This window comes from Pseudorca crassidens, chromosome 1 (genome assembly GCF_039906515.1).
Source record: "Pseudorca crassidens isolate mPseCra1 chromosome 1, mPseCra1.hap1, whole genome shotgun sequence".
NCBI lineage: Eukaryota > Metazoa > Chordata > Mammalia > Artiodactyla > Delphinidae > Pseudorca > Pseudorca crassidens.
In genome coordinates this window covers 185,919,171-185,931,087 of record NC_090296.1, presented here as the reverse complement: position 1 = coordinate 185,931,087, position 11,917 = coordinate 185,919,171, and the positions used below count along the sequence as shown (strand labels likewise).

The following is an 11,917-nucleotide window of genomic DNA, read 5'->3' as shown; positions in this document are numbered from 1 at the left end:
GTGGTGCGCGGACCCTAGAGCACAGGCTCAGTAGTCGTGGCGCAAGGGCTTAGTTTCTCCGAAGCATGTGGGATCCTCCCAGACCAGGGCTTGAACACGTGTCCCCTGCATTGGCAGGCGGATTCTTAACCACTGCGCCACCAGAAGTACCCTGATTATTCTATTATTAACACAAAGAACCTGAGGCTCAGAGAGGTTCTCTGCTCAAATATGTGGGAGAACTGGGCAACCCCACCTCTTCTCACTGCAAATTCAGGTTGTTCTTTTTTTAAACCACTAAGAGTGGTGATGGTTGAGGCTGGGGGAGCAGATAACATTTGGGACAATAGTATGAAGCAAGAGAGAAAGAATAAGAGGATGTTGGGGCAACCCTTGTGTTTAAAAAACAGTCAAAGGAAAAAGGAGCAAATGAAGGTGACCACGTGACCTGTCACTTCCCACCCTTCGAGACTCATCAAGCTCCTTAAGGGATCAGGATCTGTCATGCTTTCTTTCCCTGAGAGAACCAAGCAGGTTAACTGGTACACAGTAGGAGACCACTATACTTGAGGGGGAGTATTAATGACAATAGATATATAATGACTTGCCCAGTGGGCTGAACAGGGTTATGATTACTGGGGAAGATATAGGGACAACAGGTTTTTAGACATACTTGGAATGGCAGCTTCCTGAGGTGGTTCAGGTATTCCCAGCATTAAGAAGGGCTAAATTTAGGTGTACGTGTATGAAGACAGTGAAAAGGTTTCCGCGGAAGGTGAGTGAGATGAATTAAACGGATATAGGAAACATCGCGGAGGATTTGACATAGAAGGTGCAATTTGGGGCATGATTCTCCTGGCCAAACCAAGGGCTCTAAATGAGGAATCAGGGTCCCATCTAGGGAGGGCGTTAGTGGTGGTGGGAATGACAGCCCAGCGGCTTAGGTGGGAGTCTCCCTTCTGCATGCATGTGGGAAGGCCCAAGTTTAGGGTCCAAAAGGCCCCATGTTAAAGGCACAAAAGGATTAATAAGTTCATTGCAGGGCTACTTTGGGAGGCGGCCAACCATGTGCCCAGGTCCTTTCCCTCGGTGCTAGGGAAGCCCTGGTCTCCACGCAGCGTTTCACGTCTCACTAGCTCTCCTGATTCTTGGCACCGGTAAGCGGCGATGCCCCGAGCCTCCTTCCTTCGCCTGACCACCGTCTCTGGGGGCTCCTCTCCTCCGATCTCCCTACTCTCCCCATCCTTCCCTCTTTTCTCCTGAGCTGCAGAAGGGATACCTTGCGGGAGTCCTCACGCTCCCCGCGCCGCACGCCCACCCCGCGGCCTCCTGGGCCGGCGGGGAGCTGCCGCCCCGAGCTCGCCTGCGACCCGGGGGCGGCCAGGCCGCCGCAGAGCCGGAGCGCGAGGGCGCAGCTTAACGGTCCCGCGGCCGCGCCTCGCGCTCCGCGCCCCGCCCGGCGGCGCCGCAGCTGCTGCCCGCCCGCCCCCTGCGTCATGACGCCGGCGCCCAACGCGGAAGCCGCTCGCGGCGCGCCCGGTCCAGCCGCGGGCTGAGCTCGGAGCCGCGGCGGGCGCGGGAAGCGGGCCGGAGCGCGAGCCGAGCGCAGCCTCCCTCGCCAGCCGGGCAGAGGGGGCACCGCGGGCAGAGCGGGACAAGCGTGCCGGCGGCCGGAGCGGGGCACGGCGCGCCGGGGCCGCCGCCGGGGGGGATGCAGCTGCCTCCCCGGGCCGGCGTGTAGAGAGGGCGGGTCCCCGGCCTCGGGAGCGCGGCGGTGGAGGGGACAGAGGCGGCGGCCATGGCGACCCCCGGCAACCTGGGGTCCTCCGTCCTGGCGAGCAAGACCAAGACCAAGAAGAAGCACTTCGTAGCGCAGAAAGTCAAGCTCTTTCGGGCCAGCGATCCGCTGCTCAGCGTCCTGATGTGGGGGGTAAACCACTCGGTAAGGGCTCGGGCTGCGGCGCGCGGTCCCTTTCCTCGTCCTCCTTGTCGTCCTCCTCGTCGTCGTCCTCGTCCGCCGCCTCCTCCTCCCCCTCCGCCCCCTGCAGCTGCTGAGGGGCGGGGAGCCCGAGCGGGGCCCGGGCCCTACGGCTGTTTGCCCTCCGGGGCTGCCCGTTCGCCGCGGCGCCTCGGTGCCCCCAGCCCCGCGCCGCGCGCCCGCCCCTCGGGGCCGCCCAGGCGCCACTTGGACCCCCTAGGGACCTAGGGCCGGATGCAGGACGAGGGGGTCCCATTTGCAGTGGAGCCCTGCGGCGGGTACCAGTGTCGCCCCCGGTCCGTGCGTCCGCTTGCTGGCCGATCTGTCCCCTGCAGCCCGGGAACTGGGAAGTTTGTGCGGGGCACGACTCCTCCTGGGCTGTCACCCCAGCGGGGGCTGTTGGGGCGAGAGTCCCGGCGCTTTCTTCCTCTGCGGGGGCGGCGGGGGAGGCCGAGTCCTCCGCCGTCCGGCAGGTGTATCTGTCCGAGGCTGGGAGCCTATGAAGCCTCCCCGCACCAGGCACAGGGGTGAGAATACTGGAGATCGCGGAGCTTTGGGCAGCGGCTTAGTGCTTAGGTCCTTTTTTCCCTTTAAAGGCGATATTCTTGGACGCCAGGAATCTTTTTGGCAAAGATAAAGCCAATGTAAATATGGCTCTGGTGTTTAGCATCTTCCTCTGCTCCTCTCCCGCATAGCCCTGCCGCTGTGCCCGCTGAAGAGCTGCCTGGCGGGGAGTCTTGCTCCCCAGACCTCCTCCCCCACCTTGGGGAGCCAGGCCGAAGTCGCCGACTGCGGAAGGGCGGCCTGGGGATGACAGCGGGAGGGGGTCTCGGCGGGCGCGGTGGACGGCTGTATTGAGTTGACTGCACCCGTTTGGGGGGGTTTGTTTCAGAGGTTGGAGGAGACGGCTTGGAAAGGTTAGCGTAACCCGCTAGCCCGAGGTCCTGGAGATGCGCCGCTGCGGGCTATGCGGACTGCGGTCTGAGGGTCCGAAATAGTTTCCTGCTGATCTTCCAGCGAGAAACTCTTGCAGTTTTAATCTTCTTGGGATCAGGAAATCTGATAGGAGCTGTTGGCTGAGCCATGAAAGTTTAAATGAGCCTGTGAATTTTGACCATGACCTTACCCACTGCAGTCGGTTAGCTTCTGAGGAGAAGTGTACGCTTGCCTTCCGTACTTTTGATTTCGATGGATGTCTGTGGGCCCTTTTCAGCATAATAGAAATGACAGAAAACCATGTTGGATTTCGAAAGAACATTCTCGGTGTAGTGAAGAAGTTGGTTGAAATGACTCAAAAGCATCGTATTTGTATTTTTCTTTCCCAGGCTGAGCTGGGGAAAAGGTGAAACTGTATCAGGATTGATCGATTGTGCTTGCAAGCAGTGACTGTTTTTAAGAAGGTTGAGACTTGATTATTCCTATCAGCCTAATGCCTGATCGCCTGGAGTTCATTTTAACTTCCTGATAACTTCTTGAGCAATTAGGAATGCAAGCTTTTGCAACAGCGGACACTACTGCATCAAAAACCCCCTACGTTTTATTAAAGTAAACAAAGTGTTATTTTTCCTGTGTAATAAGTGTACAGTTTAGAGTTATGTTCTAAATTTAAGTTTTTTTATTATGTTGCTGTTAGTTGCTTTTTAAAAAAATAATATTGTTAGTTCTGTATGTATGGGTGCTTTTATCTCCTTTGAAGTTCTGGTGTTTTGGTCAGGAGAGTGTCTGTGTCTGAGCGTTTAATCTAGTAAAGCAGTGATGATAATGTGCCTCTGAAAGGGTGTGCTGTCTGGGAATTAGTCCCAACTCCAGTTTACTTTAGAAAACCCTGTAATTGTGTGGTGTTTTACTGCACCCACTTCTGTTGCTACTTTATACTTTTGAATTGCTACATTTGTTTTAGAGTTTCTTGCTAATTGGAAATATTTTGAAACTACTTAAAGCTTATTAAAATAATGTGATTTGTAGATAGTGCATTTTCTTTTGCTTTCAAGAGAAGTTAGCAAGTCTAAGTGTAGTCATCCAGAGGAGTCATTTCCATAGTATGCAGTATAACCATGTTATTCATTCAACAAATATATATCAGGCACATTGTGCTAGCCTCTGTGCAAAAGATTGCTAAAAATGCCCCTCACATTTTTGTCCAAATATTTTTATTTTTAGGGCTCGAGTTGACATAAGAAAGGTCTGTTTCACAGGCTTCTTTTTAAAAATGTTTATTTTCTTTCTTTCTTTCTTTTTTTTTTTTTAAAGAAAGGACGGGTATATAAAGATGAGATCTACACTCAGATGCCATGTGTTTCTGGTTGATTTCATTTTAGGTAACAAAGTCTTAGATAAATGTTTTCATATGACCTTGTATGCACCAAAGTCTACAGTATAATATGAAAATAAATTTGTCAGTTGTATTGTGTATGAATGGAGACATTTGAGAAAGCCTAGTAGAGCAGGAAGAGATCATTCAAATCAGTCCTTCCCTACATTTCTAATGTGATCAGGATAAATGGGAAAAGATGTCATGAACATAGCAATTTCTTGCTTTTAAAATTCATGTGCATTTGTCTTAAGGACATTTAGAAATAACCATATATTTGGAGCACTAAAGGGGAACCATAGTCATCTACTACATGGAGGATCCTTTAAGCATTTTACAAGATTGGGAGTCATCTACACACCATAGTAAAATGCTCATTGGATCCATGTTCTAATTCTTTCTCTAATGCTGTTGACCTTGGGCCTGTTAACTATTTTTGTATCGATATTTGTATCTGTGAGTTAAGGTGACTGGAATGGATGATTTCCAACTTTTTTTCTAACTTCAAGATTCGACTCCTTTTACAGTCGAGTAGGTTCCTACCATTAAGTTAGGAGCCCCAGACTAGGAAGAATAATAGTGTATAACAAAAGTTGCATCGCTATTATAACCTTGCAAATGCAGCCACACTCAGGGAATTTTCAAGGCCATGGTTGGGGCAAGGAAATCTGTGGTGATTGCAAGAGATGTGTGAACTAAGAGTTTGTGGGATAGATTGTAGTCGGACTGCGTTGCAGTCTATTAAGTCCAAGTCTATTTGATTGAAATATAGAAACTTGCAGTTAAGGTGGAAAATTTCAAGTCCATTGTGGTGGTAATTCTCAATGACAAGAATAAGCTTGACTTTGTGTGGTTAATTCGATATGTTACTGCTTTCTGACTTAGACTACCCATCAGTGAATGGATCACTGCCAATTTTTATTTTAAGTATTTTAAGCGGAGAATATAATTGAATACATAAAGGAAAAGATGACTTGAGGCAATTTTGTCTTGTTACATTTGGAATTAAACTAAAAACGATCAGGGAGTTAGCTTCTTACAATTATATTTTAATAGTGTGTGGAGCATGCATGTAGAATGTTAGGAGTCAAGCCTTGTTTTAAATAGATATTCTAAAAGATTTTTATGCGGAGTGAAATGAGGGCCTTTTAGAAATGAGTATTTAAAAGCCTATTTCAATATCTAAAGGAAGACCTTTGCATAGAAAAAATTGAAAGGGCATAAAACTTGTTTAAAACAAACGTAGTGTTTCGAAGTAACCAACATTAGTGTTCCTTTTTTTGGTTGCAAGCTGTGGAAATGTGGATGAGCAGAGGCAAAATCTGTAAATATTAGGAGGGTTTTGGAGGTCACGGTGGAAGGACAAATTGGTAAGCAGACCAGGAGAGCAGGGCTGGGGCTGGGCTTTGGCAATAATTGGAACCAGGTGCTTGGGTGTCCTTGGGTGCGTTTGGCTATATTCTTGCTCATTGCTGTCCGGTTTCCTCCACAGGGCAGGGAACTAATACTTCCTGAATTTCACATTTTGTAATTTCCACCCCCCAAAAGGGTCTTTCTGTCTCCGATTCAGTTATAAAAGTCCAATGGAAGGATTCTGACTGGTTTGGCTTCCATCATTTGTGGCATTTCCCTAGACCAAGCCGCTGAGAAAAGGTGGCAGCTCTTGCCCATTGGAGTTGGGGAAGAACAGTTCCCAGAGAAGGGACAGGTGACATCAGGCAGGTATCCATCCTAGTGTTAGAGCTAGTACTTACCTAGTACTTGTCTAAGATTGTCTTGGTGCCCATGCGCCATGTTTTGTGTGTTTTGGCAGATAACGCGGTTTTCTGAGCTGAGCATCGTAGCCTTTGTTATATTCTCAACAAGGTCCTGGAATTGAAATAATATTGAAGAAATAGTGATGTCTTTTAGGTTCATGGGTTTATATTTGGGCACTGAAAAAGGTAAAAGAAGGAAACTAGGGTTTAAAAGTGAAATAATTATGAAATAGTGTCTGAATGGAACGTAATGAAGCAATTAAATGAGAACAGTAATGAGCTAGACATTAGATGAACCCAGTGAATGGAACCCAAATAACCATTCATTCAAGAACTAGTCTCACACAATTTTTCTTTCTTCCCTTTACTTTAGAGAAAAGAAGAATGCCAAGCACACAACACACACAACACACACACAAAGTTTATTATTAGGGAAATATTTTCATACCCCCTAAAACTTGGGATTACATCCTGAGAACAGAATACATTTTGTTCTCCATTTATTGACTACCTTAGAATGAACTTGAATATTCAGAATGATGCCCTTGGCAAGACCATGATTTCTCTTTCTATGATAGGATGTCTGCTATGTCTTTAGAAAGATTTTCAGCAAGAATTGTAAATAAACAAACAAAATCTACCTTATGTTGATTAGAAAATGCAGTCACCCAGAGTAATTAAATCTGCCAACATACCCTTGGAGATACAAATTTTGGAATTTAAGGGAATTGGTGCAATTTGGCCAAATGGTTTGTGTTCAGACAGATTAGGTTCAAATCCTGCCTCCATCTTGATGGGCTGTTTGAGCAGATAGATGATTTATTCTCTTGAGCCTCAGTTTACTCATTCTTACAAATGGAGATGATGATGATTACCTCACAGTATTATTTTGAGGGTAAGATAATGTATTTAAAGCCTAGCACTGTAATTGGCACATAATAAGGATTCAGTAATTGATACCTAAAAATGAACAAATTCCGATGCTGTTAGGCTGGTAGCATATTAATAAGCGCTAGACAGGTGTTTCTTAAAATTTAATGTGTGTTTGAATCACCTGGGGACATTTTAAAAATGCAGATTCTGACTCAGCAGGTCTGGGGCGAGTCCTGAGATTCTGCTTTTGTCCCACTCTTAGGTGATGAGACGCCGCTGGTCCACAGCCTGTACTTTAAGTAGCCATACAGTAGAAGGAATATCGTTAAAAATAAGGAAAAATGTTCAGGATTTGTCCTCTGACAGCATGTGATGAATCCTTGGAAGAATGGTGACCATGTGATCGAGCTTGAAAAGTTAAGAGAAGGAATTGTGTGTTGAGAAAGGATACACAGATTTTTGATTTGAGACGTGTTGAGTTGCAGGTGATGGTGGTGGACAGTCTAATGACTGTGCCCACCTGCGGGGTGTTGGAAGGTAGCATTGGGGCTCAGGAGAAGGTTAGGGCTGGGATGGAGAATTGATAGTTATCCATGCAGGATTGGTGGTTGAAGCCATGGGGGTAAATTCAATCTCTGAGGGAGAAATAGGAACACCTGGGACGCTTGGCTTTGAGGGAGGGATGGAGAAGGAAGAAATGTGAGACAAGAGAAAAGTCAGCCGGAAGGTTAGCGGAATTAGATGTGCCGGAGACCACGGTGTTCATGGATGTACTTTTGAGACAGTGGTTGATTCGGATGTGTGTGTGCAGGTGTGAGAGCTTAAAGATTTATGGAGCCAATGAGTAGAAGTGGGGCAACTTCTTCTAGAAGGTTAGAAGGGAGGTAAAAGATGCCGTTTTATTTAGGAATACCTAGGTATTTCCCTTGACTCCATATCTTAACATTCTCACCTCTACCAACCAAATCAGGTTTATTTCCTTTCTTGAACAGTTAAAAATACCTCCTAGCTTATTTCTCGGTATATACTTTTAACCACATTTCCGCTTTTTGTGCCAGGGACCCCACGGGAGTCCAGTGAAGGCTGTGGATCCCTTCTTAGAACAATGCTTTTGAACAAATTAATGAAAACACATAGGATACATCCTACCCAGTTCACAGATCCCCTGAATTCTATCCACGGACCACTTGAGGGTTCATGGAACCCAGTTAAGAACCGTCGCAAGAATAAGTTGGGGATGGCGTGGGGTGGGAAGCCCAGCGGCTCGGAAGAATAGTAGGAACAGGCAGAGGTTGAATTAATTACCTGCCGAGATCACAGTGCTAGTAGGTGGTGGGATTCAATCTCGTACCCTTAACCGTGGAACTGTGCTACCTGGGACAGGCCCGGGAGTTATTCATTTCTTGGAGATCTTTTCTTTCCTTCCTTAGTCTTAAAGGCTTTGACAAAGTATTAGCTATTAGCATGGAGAAAAAGAGAAAACAGTTTTTCCTTTACAGAAAGAAGAGCATTACTTATATTCAAAGCACGTAGGAGGAGGGCATATATAAAACTTCTTTACGAAAAGTCTTGTAGGGAGTTTTAAAACAGTAACCTACCTAAAGATAAACCTTGACATTCAAAGTAAGCATAGTTTCTCACCGGTCCGCAGTGGTTAGGAGTTCAGGCTCTGAAGCCACACTGTCTGGTTGGCTGTGTGACCTTAGTCACAATTCTCTTATGAAAGGAGATATTAATAGTGCTTATTATGGAGGTTATGTGGGTTAAATACGTTGGTACTTGTAAGATGCCTAAGGAGTTGCTGGCACATGGCAAGTTCTTAATAAACGTTAGCTTTCATTTTATCATTTTTAAAGTATTTTAAATGGCAAAACATGGAAAATTACTAGAGCGCATGTTAATTGTTCTCTTATCCTGGTTCACAGACAAAACATCACCATTGCACTTGGCATCCTTGTGCATCTTTGAGTTACAAGTTAATCATTTTAGAGTTATCTTTGTGCCCTTGCTTTGATGTCTTTTTCTGCTTTGTTATAGTGTTCTTTTTTGTATCTTTAACGCCTTGATCAGGCAGTTCAAGGAGTCAAAAATGTAATTCAGATTCATTAGTTACAGGTTGTGTCAGCTATTAATTTGATATTTCACCTTTTTTTTTTTTAACATAAGGACACTGTGCAGGACGCTTGGGATGCAAAATGAATATATTGTGGACCGTACCTTCAAATTGCTCATAACTGCAGGGGAAACAGACATATGCATAAACGTGTATAAACGACTATAGTATCAGGAATGCTGGGGTGGAGGGTGTTATATAGGGTGGTCAGAGTATAAACCTTATGAAGAAGACATTGGAGTAAAGAGATGAAGATGAAGGGGTTGGGCATGAGGATATCTGGGGGAAGGGCATTTTAGGCAGAAGGAATAGCTCATGCAAAGGCCCTGAGGCTGGTGCTGACTTGGCATGATTAGAAAACTGCAAGGAAGCCTGTGTGGCTGGAGCAGAGTGAGAAAGGGGCAAAGTGCGGGGGGTTTGGAGGTGGGGGCGACTGGGTCATGATTACTTCTGCCCAGGACTCTTGGAGAAGGTTCAAGAGGATCTGACATTGAGAGGCCCTTGAAGATGGAATAGAATCTCCCAGCTGGAGAAGGCAAGGAAGGGTGTGTGTGGCCAAGGGGAAATACTGGCCAGAGTAAGCCGACCGAGTGAATGATGCTGAGGGCTCTGCTGTGGCCATGGCCTCGGGCCTCGCCACTCACTCCAGGTGTAATCCACAGACGCATGGCAACAGCCGTCACCCAGGAGCCTGCTGGAAAGGCAGAACTGTGGGCCCCTCTGCAGACCTTCTGGGGCAGAATGTGCATTTTAATAAGACAGGTGATTTGTAAGCACCTTCCAGTTTGAGAAGCACTGTCTGGGGTAACTCTTTGGTTTCAAACTCTGGGGTTCCCTGGAGGTGCCTCTGAGGCTGGGGGGAGGGGGCTGAGTTGGTGGGGGAATTTATCCCTCGCCTCAGCCTCATCCAGAGCAGCTTGGTTTTGTTCTCATCGTTGTCAACTTTTTTTTTTTTTTTTTTAAATTGCGGGCAAGGAATACATACTGTACAGGTCCAAGGGAAAAAAGGTTCTGCCACCAAGATCGAAAACCGCAGAGGTAAATGAGGGGGAGTGCTAGGAGATGGTTGAGAAGGTAGTTTGAGGGCAGATTTTCAAAGGCCGAGGAGGCTTTGTTTGCCAGAGAAAAACTTAACAGTTCTGACAAGGGCCACTTTAAAATTTACCATAAAAAGCAAGTGGTACTCAACCCTGGAACTGTACTATTCTCTCTCAGTGTGTTCTCTGCTCTTTGAATCTATTTCTTACTTTTCCACTCTCCTTAAACTTCCCTCTGGTGTTTTGTCCCTCTGTCTCCCCCACCCGCTAGCTGATTACCTTTAAGGCTTTAGAAGGCGTTGAACAAGTAGAAGGTATCGCCTTCCACTCTCCCTGCTACCCAATCCACCAGCTTTTGGACACCGAATCCATCAGCCTGCAGATGCGCTGGAGCACCGTGCTGTCTAGTTTGCTGGCTGCTCGTCGCAGATGGCTATTTAAATCTCATTTAATTAAAATTAAATCTTATGATTCAGATTTCCCTAAAGTGCTCGATAGCCACCTGTGGGTGGTGGCCACCGAATTGGAGAAAAAGACTTTTTCTTTCCATTGTTGCCTCACTCGGTATTGGACGGCGTTCCCGGCTCTGGGACCTCCCATCTCGGAAACAAAATAAACAGCCCTGACAGCAGAAACCCTCCTTTGGTGTCACATCTCTCATGTTAGCGTCCACTCTGCTTCTCTGCTCCTTGTTAGAGCAGAAGTTGAAAACCCTCGCCTGAAGCCGCTGTGTCCTGTGGTCTGTAGTGGCTGTCCTGCCCCCCTGCGTCCCACCTGCCATTTCCACCCTCACCGCTCCCGGGAAGCTGCCCCTGTCAGCCTCACCTTCATGTTTTCAGATCCAGAGCCACCTTCTTGGTTTTATTCTTGTTTTCCTTCACTCCTTAGGTGCCTTATCGAACTCTTCATCCTTTCAGCCTCTAAATGTTAGAGCGCCCCAGGACTCTGTCCAGGGTCTTCTTCTGGAACTACAGAGTGTATTTCATCTGCATGACCTTATTTGTTTAGTCCCGTGGCTTTTCACGCTCATAGTTAAGAAATGGACATCTTCCCTTCTGACCTCCCTGCCGGGCTCCATATTTCAATTTCTTACTTGATATTTCACTTGACTACCTAACGGGCACCTCAGATGTGTCCCCACCAGGACTCCTGGTTCCCTCTCCCTGCCCTGCCCCACCTCCCGTCATGCTCTGAACTAATTTCTCCCTCATCTCAGTCAGTGGACCACCATCTACCCAGGTGCTCAAGCCCCAAACTCAGGAACCAACCTTGATCCTTCTCTTTTCCTCACCTCTCCCTCCTGACCCGCATTTCTGAGTTCTGACTCTGCATACTTCTCTCTTTCCGTATGAATTCTCTTCCTCTAGAACATGGCAGGGGCCCTCAGGTCCCTCGGTGGTCCCTTTGCCCTGTCTCAGTCCCAGTTCTCAACAGCGGTGGCAGTGATCTTTCTGAAACGTAAATGATGTCCTGTCACTTCTTCAGAGAAAACCTTCCAGAGGCCTCCCTATATACGTATAACTGAATCACTTTGCTATACACCTGAAACTTACAAACATTGTAAAAAGAAAAAAATAAGTAAAAAAATAAAAACGAACTTGAGGGACTTCCTTGGCGGTCCAGTGGTTAAGACTTCACCTTCCAGTGCAGGAGGTGAGGGTTCGATCCCTGGTCAGGGAACTAAGATCCCGCATGCCTCGTGGCCAAAAAACCCAAAACATAAAACAGAAGCAATATTGTAACAAATTCAATAAAGACTTTAAAAATGGTCCACATCAAAAAAAAATTTTTTTAAAAACCAAATAAACAAAAAGTACAAACTTGAAGAGGAAAAAAAAAAAAGCCCGAGCTCTTTCCAGTGGCTTAGAC

At 46.7% G+C, this 11,917-nt stretch overlaps 1 protein-coding gene across 2 annotated transcripts in view; it reads left to right on the top strand.

The window, feature by feature from the left end:
- The first annotated feature begins 1,510 nt into the window (after positions 1 to 1,510).
- The window catches only part of PIP4K2A (phosphatidylinositol-5-phosphate 4-kinase type 2 alpha), a 177,685-nt gene continuing 167,278 nt past the window's right edge, over positions 1,511 to 11,917 (top strand). The window contains exon 1 of one of the 2 annotated variants that reach the window (XR_010934027.1): positions 1,511 to 1,921. Coding sequence is in view for 1 of the 2 variants with exons in the window: in XM_067702995.1 (XP_067559096.1) it covers positions 1,778 to 1,921 (144 nt within the window). In the remaining variant the exon portion in view is untranslated. The remainder of the gene's footprint in view (positions 1,922 to 11,917) is intronic. The other variant, XM_067702995.1, reaches the window with a different exon arrangement.